Below are 15,391 nucleotides of genomic sequence, written 5' to 3'. Positions count from 1 at the left end.
ACTGTGTTCGTTTCTGCCTACGCGGATGGCGGAGTTGGGGAGTGGGGGGGGGGGGGGGGGTGAAGGGGCTCCCTCGAATTGCGAACTCGTAACAATAAGCTCGTTATATCCGGGTTCGGCTATATCGAACTATTGGATATATCGAACCAATCGCGGTGCATATTGCAGTTCGCTATAAACGCGTTTGACTGCAAATGCCTGTTCCGAGGAGATCGACGCCGTTGGAAACGCCGTCGGGAGAGAGGGTGGAAAGGGACAGACAACGCCGGTGCCGGAAGCCGCTAGGCCTACCTACTTTGATGTGGCACCGATGGCTGCAGCCAACCACCGTTTTCAACTTTCGCTCTGCGCTATGGGCGTGTGCTTGTTCTTTCCGGGTAGCGCGGCTTTTTTTCTCGCTCACTTCAAACAAAGATGGACAGGAATGATAGTCTGCAGCCTGATATTAGTCCCGAGCAGACATCGGGCGGCCAAACGCGCGATGTGAATGTGTGATCGTCTGCTATGCCAGCTGTCACCACAGTAGCTACGAGAAGGCGGCACGGAAAGGACGGAACAAATCTATTGTTTTATAAAATCATGCCCATTTACTCAGGAACAACAAAGAGGCATTCACAATAGAACTAAAATGTGACAACAAAATTACACACAACTGCAAAACTCCAGCAGCCTGAAGTTCCTCTGCCCGTGGGCGTCAAATAAAATCGCGTTTTCAACGAGAAGCTGCGCAGCCTTCGATTCTTTCCCATCCATGTTTCCATCCTTCTCTTCGAAAGTGGCGGTTACAAAGCTTGATTGTTTGGGTTTGTACTTTGATTCCGCATTCTGCTTGAGCATTGGGATCCGGAGGCGGCACGTAAAAGCTGCATGCATAATATCAACATTTAGCTGTATTCTACAGCGTGATTGTTTACAGCCGTAGCCCTCGCTAAGCGTGCTGCCGGCTAGGCAGCGGGTTGTTGCAATCGTGTCGCGTGTCGCCGTTCCAGGCGGCGTGAGCCGCTGACGTGCTCGTTGCATCCGAGTCTACGACGATGAACCCGAAGCCAATTCGCAACTTTCTAATTCGCGGTGAGATGAAAAGCACGACTCGGTGTTGCGACAACGTAAGGCAACGTCGCTGCTTTTTGCGTCAGCCCAGTGGGTTTCTCGGGCCCACGCTTCGAACCAGACGATCTTCGTTTATGACTTCGTTTACGCGGCCGGGCCAACGAGGCCCGGCCGCGTGAGTTGGCCTACCAAGGATGGCGGATCATTGTAACGTATTTGTGACAAGGCCCAAATACGCCGTCTAATGGTCAAAAGTTCAAAATAAGCAAGTGCCCAACGCCGACGACGGCAACAAGCGGTTTCGCGGCGTATTCTCCGATTTTCCCTAGGGGCCTCTCTCGTGCTCATCTAGGTAACTGATGTCCCTATAGTCTCCAATAAGACCGCTCTGTAGCCTGGCCCGAGTGCTTTCGAGCAAGCGCAGTAATCCGAATCTTATTCGCGGTCTTATTGAAGTCCGTGAATAAGGCTAGACTGTGAATAAGACTGCCAATAAGAACGTGTGTTCGTGCAAGCGGGCCCAGGTTTTATTTTCGGGAAATGTGTAACAGTGGAGCTTTCCTGCAATATTGAAGTGTCATCGTACAACAAAATTTGTTGGCCATATTCTCGATCTTCGGGTCCAAGTAGGTGACGGCGAATTTGAATACACCAGCACCTTCAATTGAAAGAACGCAATACTGACGGGACAAATATCACAAACTTTGCTGCCGAGTGGCTCCAATGCGTAGTGTTTATTTGTAACGCCTTTTTGTCTGATTTTCTAAGCTACGGCTTCCTGATTCTCTCTCTCTCTTCATTCAACAACGGCTTGGTTGTAATGGCCCTTGGGTGTCCAACCATGGCTACCTGCAAAAAAAAGATATTTTTTAAACAATTCAGGCTGCATCTGGTTCTAACTTGGTCACATTGGTTGCGTGTTATATGTATGGTTGATTTTATAGCGCGGAAACAGAACCGTATACCGTTTCGAGAAATGAAGTAATAGCGAGAATTCCTTAATAGATTTTTTAGGGGTGGGTGAATTTACAAAGACGGCCTTATCACTGCAGACTGCGAACCTGTGTTACATGAAACTCAACTCAGCGGCTCATTGCACAGCAGTTAGTGCGAAAGAAAGGAGGCTACAAGTAGCATCCCGCAAGCAAAGGATTCGAACCATCTAGATAAAACATTTTGCTATGGTTAATGGTCAGTTAGCCTTTTTGTTTCCCACTGTATATGTTCACACGTGGCGTAACTGCGTCGTACTCCCCTCCGAGCACGTGACCCGAAATTGCTGTTTCAGTGCGGTGCGCTTTTCTGATTAAGGCGGCAAGCAAAAACGCCCGTGTGTAAGATATTTCGGAGCACGTTAAAGATCCCCAGGTGGTAAAAAGTATTCCGGAGCACTCTACTACGGCGCGCCTCATCGCCGGTGTTGCGTCGGCGCGTTAAACCCTGCCATCAATTATTCAAATTAATCAATGTTCCGGTGCGGTGCCTTATTCGTACCTCGGCTTATTGGGGCCAATAGTCTTTCTTGAGCTGCCCAAACCCAAAAATAGGGTCTGTATGTTCATGCCAGTCGATTCAGTTAGCCCAGCCAAAAATAACGGAAATACGCGAACCGTAACTATGTGATGCCAACGATGCTTTGACCTTCTGATACTCGTTGCTTGCTATATGCATGTAAATATTATTCGCAAAAGAACCAGCGACATATTTGGGCACCGCAATACTTAAGTACCAGTAGCCACAATAAATATGTAAACAAAGACGTGAGATTGGTTTCGGCGAAACAAATAAAAACGCAGCAACAACGGTATTGAGAGCACCGGTATAACGAAATACTCAGTAAAAGATCGGTCCTCCGGTTGATCAACCACAAATGAAGAGAAAACGTTCCAACAGGTGGCGCCCGCGAAGTGCGAAAACGGGAAATATAAATTGCGCAAGCTTCCAAGCATCCACAATGGGGGTATAGAGACACAAGTGGAACAGCATGAGAAGGGGGAAAATAGCTGTTGCGAGGAAGTCGCGTCCTCTGCTGCTTTTTACATCAGCAGCAGAGGTAACAGATGCCAGGCGATGTTTGTTAAGGTACGGCAAAAACGTCAGAAGCTATACTCAGCACTTTCCATTTATTCGCGCTTTACTTGGCTGTTTCTCTACATTCCTTAAAGAAGCTTCAAGCCGCATCTCATTCTTATTTCGTTTGTGGCCAGTACGAAAACGAGTCGTTCAATTGGAGGACAGGGAACATTGAGCTGAAATTGGTTGAGCTTCCTGAGTGGAACCTTCCGGTATGCGAATGGTTGGTTGGTTGGAACCAAAAATCAGTGGTGCGTACCCACTCTGTGGGATTGGCCAAGTCAGATTGGGGAAACTGGTCAAGAATTCAAGCTAAGGGTAAAATAGAGCTGTGGAGTGTGAGGGAAGTGACGTTGGAAATTTTGAGGGGAAAAAAAAGCTATAGCATACTGAAGTAAAAACAGATACTACACGTACAAGAGAAAGAAAGTACGAAGTGTCTTTTAACAGGGTAGGCGACCGGATTGTGAAATAAAAGCGCGAAACATAAACCCGATGCCCCAAATGACAATAAATTCGATATAGACAAGGAAAGACCCAGGCGCCGGAGGGGAACCTCCAGTGTGTAATGCACACGGAGACAATAGCTTGAAGCAGTACTTCAGTGCCATCCAAAATTGTTCAACCGTTGCAAAGTGCGAGCTATACTCCTGCATGCAGCGGGTTTAAAGGGACACTAAAGTCAAAACCGAAGCTGGTCTAAATAGATTGACTGGCATCCCCAACAACGAATATACCAGACTCTGGGGCGGTACTTTGAAAATAATCCCGTAAATAATCAAAACGTGGTTGTCAGTCACCTAGCAGAGATGACGTCAACGGCGACTGAGCGGATGTGCCAATAATCAGGTGACGAATAACAGGACAAGACCCGCACACACAAGCTCTCAAAGAAACAAAAAACGTTCTTGCCAGAGAACTTTCATGAGTCATGGACAATTAGAAATGCACAGGTATAATTGAAGCCGCACCGATATTCACAACCTGCCAAGCCGCGGCGCATATTGCGGTTGCGACAGTTATTGCCGGTTTGGCGTAGTCACATGCCTGTTATCTCCATGTTTACATCAATGCAGCAAGTAGCGCATCGGCCTTCCGCTGTTCGCTCTTCTGTGGAGAGCAATTTGCATCTGATAGAACCAATGTTTGGCTCCCTTAAGTGGCGCTGTCTCCCCGAACGAAGATTTGCACCCAGGCCAGCGTCCAAAGCTGTGCATGTTGTGATCGCGTTTGTTTCTCGATGAAATGCGACGGCGAGCTAAAGCAGCTGGAATGTGCTCACTGTGTTGGAATTATTGCTCGCGACGATTCAACCCTGCACCGGGTATGTAGTTCGCGATTTCTAACAAGCCTACTTGACTTGAGCCGGAGTGAAGTGATATGCTCGTCCCCCTAAATAATCGAAATAAGCGAGTTCTACCCTTACGACGAACAAGAGGCAATCGATCCCGTGTTAATTTTGCGCTTCGGCCTTAAAGCGCTTGCCAGGACGATGTGTTTGTACAAAACCATTTCTTCATTGTATTGGGAGTTGAATGAAATGTGTGCGTGAAACCGAGTATTTAGATTCAGGAAATTGTGTGCTGCTGTGCATCTGTTACAGTGGGAACTTAGGTAAAATAAAATATCTATCAGGTTATGCACGTTTTTCTTTCCACATTGGCGCTAAGGTGTCCGTTAGTAGAGGTTTGGGCGCTCGTAAAAGTGGTAAAAACTCTAGAAAACACTCCTGGCAGATGGGCTATTAGGCAACTCACTTCGCAAAACAGTAAACAAATGCCGCAGTAAGCGTTATGGTATCACGGCGGAAAATTGTCGAAACGTTCAACTAAAACGCACGCCGTGGTGCCGACGTGGTGGGCCGCACAAATTTAAAGGGCACGCTGTTACTAGTTAAACTAACGGTATTAGGCGGAGTACATCGAGGTGACCCGACTCTCCATGACGAGAATGCCAATCAAAAGAGCGTCTCTGCATTCGGGCTGAGGTTGCGCTGTCCGCTAGACTAATTTAAGGAAAAAATAAAAGGCCGCGCGGCGCATTTACAATGTTTAACCTCCATCTTACGTCCCGTGCTGCACCAAGATTGAAGCACCGAAAACGGCAGGTAATGGAAGTGCACGCGGGCAAGTTGGTTTGTGGTATGCGCCGTGTGCGCGACCAGTGGCTCCTGTGGCCGCGATGGTTGGATCGCTAGGTTTTAGTTTTTCATCTAGACCACACCGCTGTCTCACTAGCTTTCGGTAATCGTTCATGTCACACGAACATGATGAAAGAGCGCGAGGAATAAAAGGCTTTTTTGAATTGGTAATTTCAGAGCAATTAAAGCATCGTTAACTGCCCAATGTACGGTGACAGTGCTTCAGGGCAGTTGAGCTTTCGTCTGAGCCCGAAGGACTATTTATGTTAATGTGCATTTCCATTGACGACTCGGGCACGGCACGCGACGACGCGCTACGCGCGTCGCGCGATGAGGCGGTGTTCGAACTTGCGACGAGCGACGATGCGACTGCGTTTAGCGGACCTGTTAGCCGACTAGTACGGCTTCCTTGGCGCTTCAAGGATTCTTAGATAAGCTACAATAAATTATTCGACGGGTTCATCCCAATGTTGTTTTTTGCCTTTTATCCGTGAGGGAAGGCAAGACTAAATGTGGGACGGTAGCTATCAAATGTGTTTCTTGTAGGCAAAACTGAGCGCCCATGGCGATGACCTGTGAGCGAAACAAGCTGCAGTGGGCGCTATTCCGAAAGATTGCCAAAAGAACTTTACCATCCCTTGCTGAAGAAAGATGAGAGCAGCAGAAAAGCTTTCTCGCTTTAAAACTGCGCCAGAAGTTCGTCAAAACGTCCGCTAAACGTCCGTTCACCTTTCGCTGAAAGTGCGCCCAATCGATCGCCAATTTATAAAAGACCCAAATCACAAACAAAGGACGAACACATCAGACTATTTTTCGAGCACCATGGCAACGCATCTACGAACGATCTAAGTGCATACCTCTAGGTGGTTTATAAGGTAGAGGTATTCAGCATTGTTTGCGTTGTCACCAACAGAAAAAAAAGTAAGACGGGCCAAACATACCTCGACCGGTTGACAACTTTCGTTTATCCCAAGCTTTCGCCACAATCGCACAAACCATTTGTTAAGGTGCTTTACATGTGCTTTTGGCTGTCTGTGTTCACCTGTAGTGAAAAAATGACAATAATAAAGCGCAAGTACTATTCCCCCAGTACATTATCAGCTTCTTCAAACTTCTTCAAATTTTTGCCCGAATCCTTGTAGAAGCCCACCTCCAAAACCGACCTATTAAATTTTCTACTTTTTGATACAGACGACATACGCTTTCAAAAAAAATTCATTAAGACAACACTATCAATGATGTTTTTAACATACCTCTCCCGCTATTACACACTAGTGGTAGTACCCGGCGATGCCCGGATAGATCGCTATACTAATGACACTAATAGGTATAACAGGTGCTCCTTTGTTAGTTGTCGTAATTGGCTACTTGATCATGAAGTGGTACACAAATAGGAACTCTTTCCTGCTGTCAATACATAGGCTTCAACCGGAGGCGTGTAGCGCTAATGGGAAACATCAGTAACTCATATTTTAAGGAACCCCTTGCTAAACAAATGGCACTAAGATAGTGCGCTCAAGCGATTGAGTCAGTACGTAAAAATGTTTTATTGAGCCGGTCAAGTGTGAGTGGTTCCCTATTTTAGGAAGTCATGTGATAAGCGGACAGCCTTCACTCTGAAGAGCAAGATTGTCTAAATATCCGGATAACTGTTAGTCACCAGTTTCTCTTCCAGCTCAGATGTGGGAAGGGGGCATGGACGAGGAGGAGATTGGGGTTTTGGAAACACTCTGATATGATATAAAGAAGAGTGCCGCGTTGTAAACAGAACTTGCATTCGGCAGGAGATTGCGTTGGGAACATACGATGGAGGCGAACTGGGTGAGGGAAGATGTTCCTACCAATGGGAAGTGTTATCCCAGAAGGTATGAACGATGCGCATCGGTCGCATTTTTATGATGAGTAAAATGTGATCCTACAGGAGGCGCGTGGTTGCAGAACTTGTAAACAGATGTTCAGCGCCATGTCAACGCGGGAAAATTCTACTGAATGCCGGGTCCAGAGGAATGTAAATTAAAAAATCTCGCTGGTGTTTTGATCCGTTTGTGAGGACCAAATCATTCAATCTATTTTTTTGGAGACTGGATGTGCAGCATTTGCAAGTAAAAATTAATTGGATATGTCAACAGGCTGTGTAGTTATTGAGGACTGTAAAGACATGCCGCTTACACAAAATCATAAGTCTCTATCAAGTGGGTGTCAGACAAAAATGCTGTTGAACAGTGTTTACATACCTCAGAACGTTAGCTATATAAAAAAAACCACTTCAATACCGGAAATGGCGTGCGATAAAAACATAAATATCTGAAAGATTATTTGCGCACTTTTCACTCTCTGCGTGGTATAATGTTTAAAATTTTAACCAATATTGAGCTCCAATATTGTCATCACAATGGGCTGATAATATTGGAAGCCATTTGAACCAGCAGTTTGGCTAGGCGTGTCACTCAGTCACTCAATCAGCCAGTCTGTCACTCAGTCACTTCTTTTTATAGGTATATATTCTATCAGCTCCATTCGCACAATACATGACTTGGTAAACTTGCATTTCTTATTTTCCGTTTCTTGCTAGCGCAGAACGAAGCGGAGAACAGCGCAGAAAACAGCACTCTTTCCGAACCTTCCGTTATGACATAAGGAGGTCGTTAGTTCTCTTTCTCCGAACGCTTCCCATCCATCGCTGTGCCAGATCGGGTGATGAAACATTTCCTGGGCACGCCATTCACACTATGCATGAAAAGCAAGTTCCCACGAACGTTACTGAAACGTAGTTTTGTTTATTCTTTGTTTGTCGTGTTTCTGTCAACACGTTTGGTGCGGGGTGTTCTTTCCAAAGAAAATAATGGTTGTGAGCAAAACGCATAAAACAGAATGCGAGGGTGGAATGGTCGTGTGGCGAGGCCTACCACTGCTCGGATGCTTCGTGATGCACAATTTTTGTGAGCACATTCAAACCCACTATGGTTGTAATAAATTAATGAAGTCCTAAATGAGTAAATGAATTGTTAAAATGAATGAATCGGTGCTAAACAAAAAAATGCTCACAAGAGAGCATTGCACATACCCGATGCGAGGCTAATGGCGAGTCCAAGAAAAACTGTGGCAAAAGTACTGAAGAAGCAGCTCCAACAGGGCGATAGCCGAAACAAAGGTGCGTCACTGTACGATGTATAAATGAGAAAAAAAAGTGAGTATAAAATGCATAAAATGTATACAATGTATAAAATGAAAAAAAGAGCAAAACGTATATTACTGTACGCATTTCGCCACATACAGTACACGACATCGAAATGAATCTAAGTCATAGTTCTTAGCCATAGTTATATTTGCACAAAGTGGTTCACCCAAGGGTGCGCAGGGCTAGACAGAATGACGGGTACCCTTAGGCTAGTGCGAAAACCGAGGGGGTACAACAAATGCATTCACGCAACGCTGTCATCATGTGTTTTATCTTGCGCCCAGGAGATTGTGTGGCACCTTTGTTGCAGCGGGGACGACAGCTGGGATATATCCCCAGGTTACGCTTATCAGTACTGCAATACATGAACCGCTCATACGTGCATGCCGGCGCGCAGTCCGCCAATGGGAATTTTCTGGCGCCTTTTGGACCCCGCCACTTCCACCCGCAAAAAGATCTAGAAAGTACGCTACGTGTAGATATGATGGTGCATTTGCCGGTCGAAAGATTTTATGCTCTCATCGATATCCTGGGTGAGATAAACAGAAGTGCAATGGTCGCATGGGTCGCATGGGTTGATTACCTATTTTACACCATCAAAAAAACGGGCAAAAGAAAGAAAAGTATGGTATCTGTGATGCATTCAGCTCTTAACTAGTAGCGCAAGGAGAACACCCGGATGACTGGTTCCTCCAGTCCTACGAAACAAAACAGTACAATGTTCTACAAGTGACCCACTGCAGAGCGGCCAGCATGCGGTACAGCCTTTTTGTGAGGCGCAAAAGTCGGTGTTTAATACCCCGTAATAAATACCGACATTTTGAACGCCACCGAGCATGAAGAAAAGAGAAAATAAAAGTCCAGTTGGTTTTTTGGTTAACAGTGTCTCTTTATAAATTGACAAAACTAAACTCAACCTAGCCATGTAATAGGTTTGTGAATGAGTGAACAGGTTATTAGAACTCTGCTGAAATACTGTGGAGCTCAACGATACGCCGACCGGTTCACTACATACTACGGGATCGAGAGTACGTTTACGCCATATCAAGGGTAAACACTTCGTGACTGGAATGGTGGTGACACCTGAGAGGTAATAAAACGTTATTATACTTTCTCTAAAAAGCTTAGCCGTAAACGGACCGGCAAGTACGATCCCGTTGTTAACCACACAATTTAGCGTGCGTGCATGAGGTATAGCTAGGACGTTAAAATGCTTCTTTTAAAAAGAAAAGGGGGGTTAAAACAAATCCCAATCGATCCATTTTACAATGGCGTTTGGATTCCAGAACTGGGGAACAAGTCCTTCTCTATGCCTCCCTGAAACCTGAATACTGCTAGTTGTACTACACAATGTGTCAGCGTCAGTCTTAACGCTAGTAACCTTCACGAGTAGCAAGGTCATTGAAGAACGTTTTTGTCACCGGCAGAGTTTATACACCGAAAGCACAATTATCCTGCACAGGCGGAGTTTTACATGTAGTTCGATCGGGGATGCCTCCGTTCTTTTCGAGGAAATAACCCGCTCGTGCAAACGGTAATGTCAGCCGTGGCAGTGGCTCAGTTTTAAGGCTACAATTTTAACCCTAACCATTGTACATGCCACGCAACGTCATGCTTTCAGGTGTAACATCCTCAAGCGAAACCTACGGGAAAGAGTACCGGTGGTGCTCGCTATGCATCAAGCTTCCAGTACCTGTCGACGCCGTAAGATATCAAAGCAAAATTTCTGCCCAAAGCTTAGGTACAGACCCAACATTTGCTACGTTTATTTAAGTAAATGTGCTTAAATGTACAAAGGGGACTCACTTAACCGCCCCCGCACGGGGCACCTTGAGTAATCTTGGTGACGGTATTGGCGACACCGCGGACCCCGAGCCACCAAACATAAGCTGGATCCCACCGTGGCAGTGTGTTGTGAGGTGAAGGGTAGAAACCTCAAACGGTGGCCGTCGGAGCCCAGGTAAGGCTCCGGCGGAGGGGCTCCCTGTCTGTTTACCAGGCAGGGAGCTCCGGGACCTCTTTCGGTATCAGGGTAACCCGAGCGAAGGAAGTACCACCGTCCCCTGCTTCTATACTATGCTATATGGTATTTTCAAAACCCCCCTCCAAATGATCGGGTCCTGAAAAGGGCCCGCACCGATGTAACTCTCAAACCGCAACCGACCATTGACCTTCGAAGCAAGGACAACTATCTTGGCTTCCTCCTGATGCAATCTGTAGATAAAAAACCCCCGTAAGTGAAAAATCACTCTTCCTCGTAGCAAAGTTCATCGAGAGTGTTGCAGGAACGAACTACAAGGCAAAAAAACTTTCTTCAGGAGATGTGATCATTGAAGTCACCCACAAAGAACAGGCGAATAAGCTTCTGCAACAAACCAGAATCCATGATCTAGAAATAACAGTCACTCCCCATAGCACCCTAAACTCTTCCCAAGGCGTCATCTCCGAACTCCACCTCATCGATAAAACAGAAACCGACATCCTAGAAGGACTGCGTGACCAAGGGGTCACAGCAGTCCGGCACATCACAATAAGGCGAGACAAGAAAGAAATCAAAACAAAGCACATTATTCTGACTTTTAATAGAACCCCACTACCAGAAGCCGTGACGGCAGGTTTCCTCCGATGTCCCACGCGCCCGTATGTGCCAAATCCACGCCGCTGCTTAAAGTGCCAGCGTCATGGGCATGGTACGAACTCCTGCTGCGGTAAACTCACATGTGCGCAGTGTGGGAAAACTACCATCCTACAGACAACTCTGATGCTAGCAACTTCACTTGTCCCAATTGCCATGGACCTCATGCCGCGTATTCACGACCATGCGAAAAGGTGAAGCAAGAAAAACAAATAATCACTTTGAAGGTCAATGAGAACATCAGCTTTCCTGGGGCCCGCAAGAGGTTTTCACTCTTCAGCTCCGGAAGGTATGCCGACGCTGCTCGCCAGGGGGCGGAGCGGCGCCTGGTTTCGGCGGCGACGCAATACAGCGCAGCTGATTTGCTCCCGCGCCCGCTCCACACGAGGCTGCCAGTGGCAGCCGCCCCGGTCACCACGCCACTTGCCCAGCCAGCAACGGCTGTGGTGGCAACCACGTCTGTTGGGGATGCCGCTGCATCCACTGCTTCCTCTCCACCCGCCCAAAGCACACGCAAGGGCACGGAGAAGATGGAGAAAGAGGCAGTAGCAGCGACCCCCTCCGCCGCCTCACTGCCTGGGGCATCTGTGGTGCTCCCCACGCCTTCGGCACCGGCAGTGCAGGCAAAGAACGCCCGAAAGGGTACCAAGTCCAGGGGGCCCAGTCCGCTGGGCATCCCCTTGCCTTCAGATGATGACATGGACGTCGAGCCATTCCGGCTTTCATCGCAGCGAAAGGAACGGACTCCGGCGTCCAGGTCAGTAGACAATTCGAAGAAACCCCTCTAAAGAGTCCAAGCCCAGAAAGTCGACACATAAACACGCACATATTCCAGTTGCTCTAAACCTCTAAACATATTCCAGTTGCTCTAAATGGGAAGAGAGAACATCATCCAGTGGAAATGCAAATGCCTCCTTAAACATCTTGATGATATCTATGAAATATTTCATTCCAAACAGCCAAGCCTCATAGAAATACATTTAAACTCGAAAGATACAAATTTCTTAATCAATTACATGGTATTTAGGAAGGACAGAGGTGGTGGTGGTACATCCTCCGGCGGTGTGGCCATCATTGCCCGAAAATCCTTGGCGTGCCACACTGTCCAACTACCGGCCATTCTTGAAGCTGTTGCCATTCGAACGATAATCTTCAATAGGCTTATAACACTATGTTCTGTGCATCCCTCCTGACTTCCAGCTCTCCAGCTCAGGTTTTGAGGGTCTGGTAGATCAGTTACCCGCAGAGGTCGGCGAACTCACTCATGAGTCCACTCACTCAGACTCCTTTGGACTCAAACTCACGCGTGAGTTTGAGTTTGAGTGAGCGCGAGGCTAGTGTGGCATGGTGAGTTTGAGCTTGAGTGAGTTTGAGCCGAGTGATCCCGATTGAGTTTGAGTCCGATTGAGTTTGAGTACGCCTGAGACCTAGGGAATTCTTAGTCCATTTTGAGTTCTGAGTCCATTTTGAGTTCTGAGTACATTTTGAGTTTGAGTCCATTTTGAGTTCTGAGTACATTTTGAGTTTGAGTACATTTTGAGTTTGATTACATATTGAGTTTTGAGTGCATTTTGAGTTCTGAGTACATAGGAGTTCTGAGTCCATTTTGAGTTTGAGTACATATGAGTAGCCTAGCAGGCAGCTATGGTTGGCTGTTAAGTTTCATGCGTCACTGTGGGCTCGGAATTCAGGTTACCTGCGGGTACGGCACCAATCGCGATCTGCATGATCGGTTGCGAGGGAGGGGGTGTCTGATTTTTTTAGTTTCTTGTTGAATTTTCATGGCCATAAGCACTTGCTGTATACCTAATTTTCGCGGCTGGGCGCGTGAGTGATAATTGACTGGTGAGGTCATAAAAAAAGGGCTGTCTTAACTTTTCCTTCTGACGGTTCCACTAAGAGCGTGGGAAAGGGTGGTGGGAAAGCACACGGCGGCGCTGGCGTGCTCAGGGGGGTAAAGCGAGCTCCGAGACCGTACGAATCGTGGGCGCTGACATGATACAATTCCCATGGTTGCCAGATCAATTGTATTCGGTTTTGTAAAGAGTTGTTCTTTAATTATTTAACTAAAACAAAGAACTGAAGCAAAACAGTTGCAAATAGTTGCCTCCGTAATTAAAACTAGCTCTACAAAAAACTTTTAGTGTAATTAAGCTCTAATTTGCGAACAAAAAGTAAGTGCGTAGCTCAGTTTTGGTTTCGATTTCTTTAAGTGTGCTAGGAAGTGGCGAGGCTCTTGCGCCTGACTTGTGCAGTGTGTGTGCAGCATCCAGCTCAAATCTGCGTGCGTGCAAAACGCGTACAACTGGTACAACTCGGATGCACGCTGAGCAAGTGCTTCCCGGGGCGCTTGCGAGGCTGTCATTTGTTTCTTCACGTTAAGCACCCTGTCTATTGCCCCGGAACTGACGCCGGAACAGCGATTCCGATCTGACCTTGACTACCGCAAGTTCACTACAGGCTACGGAGTGACAGCCAGCGATTGTTTCCGTTGGAAGAGAAATAAAAGGAACTTTTATAATTGTTCGGTTCCAGTTGTTTTATTCATGGAACTTCTTACAGCTCTCCGTGCTTCGAACTTTCGCGCAAACGTTCGTGAAGGTAGAACGAAAAAATAGGTAACGAAATGCGGTTTCTTTTTTAATCAGTCACAATAAATCAATACGTCAGTGTTCCCTCCTCGCGCGCTCTGTGCGGGAAATTACTGCCCATTCAGTCCCGCAAGCTTTCCCTTTGAAGTGGTTGAAAGCAGCTAGAACTTGACGAATACAGACGGAAAGGAAAACGGGACACGCCGCTGACTGTATTTCGCATACTCCCTTGGCATGCATTCTACCACTCCGTTGGCCTGCGATCGACCGCGCTCTTTCATTCCTGTGCTTCAAAGCGCCGCGACTCACCGGCAATATCAGCGTTGGCCCATGCGATAACGTTTTTCTTTTTTTGTGTGTGTCAACAAAGGTTTTACATTCAGCTACAAAGCCACAGTTCTTCACTTCACTTCGTTTGAAAAGCATTGAGCGACTCGCAAAATGTCACAGAATAGCAAACAAAGCAGCACAGCGCAAAAATGCACGGAGATCATGACGGAGATACATTTTTTCTGTGCGCCCCAGTACGGATCAGCTGATTCCTTGACGTCCTCGCGCATGCGATCAGTCGCATTCGAGCTTGCGCGCAAGTGTTGCGTGAGCGTTGCCACATCTTGCTCAAATAGCCTCAGTACATATAAGCCACACACTACACCGAAAACACGTCGGTTACCTACCCACAGGAGATAAACTACGCAATGCTGTCGACGCCGCCTATACAAAATCCGCCTGGCCAGCGGTCCGCCATGTTACAATTAATCCCGGCATGCTTCGCTAGCCGGACGCGGAAACGCCACAGTAGCCCGTTGCCAGATTACAACCCATCGCTTTCGCCGTTTTTAGCAAGCAAAAACTCAGCTGGCAACCTTCAAATCGTTGTATCATGTCTGCCACTGTGTGTCGTACGGTTCCAATGCATTGGCTCAGCGGCGCGCTTTCCCTCTAGAGTCAGTATATTATCTCTATGGGCGTGCTGGCTGCTCGCCTGCTACTGCTAACTTCTTGATATACTAGGGGTCACAAAGGAAGAGGTGAGAGCCGGGGGGAAATGGGGGGCGGGGGCTGTCCTTTCTGCTGCTTCAAATTAATTATCTGAATTGACTGGGCAGCGCCCCTTAAGACAGAATAATACCACATTAGATTGGGTGAAAAGTGAAACTGATGAGGCTAAGGCGTGTGAGGTATCAAATGAAAGGTCCGGATTAACGGAATCAAGCGGGGTAAATAAAAAAATGCTTCCTGATTGTAGTCATCAGGTAGTCATAATGAGTCATAGATTGGGTTAAAATTCAAAATGACGCTTCGAGGGCATGTGGGGAATCAAATTCAAGGTCTCGATGTGGGGAATCATTCGGGACGAAAATGAGTTATGGATATATCATGACGTAGTTATGGTAAGTCATACATTCGGTTAAAATTCCAGTTCATGACGCTAGGGCATGTGGCATATCAAATTAAAGGTCTCGATGAGGGTAATCATGTGCTTCCTGATTATTATCATAACATAGTCAAAATGGGTCATAAGTTAGGTTAAAATTCACAATGGTGCCACTATTTGTCCGGGGCATCAAATTGCAGGTTCCAATAAGGGAAATCACATGGGACAAAAATGTGGTAGGGCTATATAATGCGATAGTCATGGTTAGTCATTGATTGGTTTAATTACAAATTGATTCCGCTAGGATGTGATGGGTATCAAATGAATGGTCTTGATGAGCGGAATC

The 15,391-nt window shown here is 46.7% G+C and overlaps 1 protein-coding gene across 10 annotated transcripts in view; it reads right to left on the bottom strand.

Annotated features, from left to right (window-relative positions):
- Positions 1-1,765: 1,765 nt before the first annotated feature.
- Positions 1,766-15,391, bottom strand: part of LOC144151813 (sodium-coupled monocarboxylate transporter 2-like) — a 59,008-nt gene continuing 45,382 nt past the window's right edge. For 6 of the 10 annotated variants that reach the window (XR_013318977.1, XM_077682951.1, XM_077682950.1 and 3 more), the window contains 3 exons: positions 8,328-8,422; positions 6,205-6,305; positions 1,766-1,899 (listed from right to left, as the gene is read on the bottom strand). Coding sequence is in view for 6 of the 10 variants with exons in the window: in XM_077682951.1 (XP_077539077.1) it covers positions 1,819-1,899; positions 6,205-6,305; positions 8,328-8,422 (277 nt within the window). In the remaining 4 variants the exon portion in view is untranslated. Of the gene's footprint in view, positions 1,900-6,204; positions 6,306-8,327; positions 8,423-15,391 lie in introns of those variants that run through there. The other 4 variants (XM_077682954.1, XM_077682953.1, XR_013318976.1 and 1 more) reach the window with 3 other exon arrangements.

This window comes from Haemaphysalis longicornis, unplaced genomic scaffold (genome assembly GCF_048455015.1).
Source record: "Haemaphysalis longicornis isolate Haplotype H1 unplaced genomic scaffold, Haemaphysalis longicornis Haplotype H1 scaffold_9, whole genome shotgun sequence".
Lineage (NCBI taxonomy): Eukaryota > Metazoa > Arthropoda > Arachnida > Ixodida > Ixodidae > Haemaphysalis > Haemaphysalis longicornis.
This window is presented reverse-complemented; position numbering and strand designations above follow the sequence as displayed.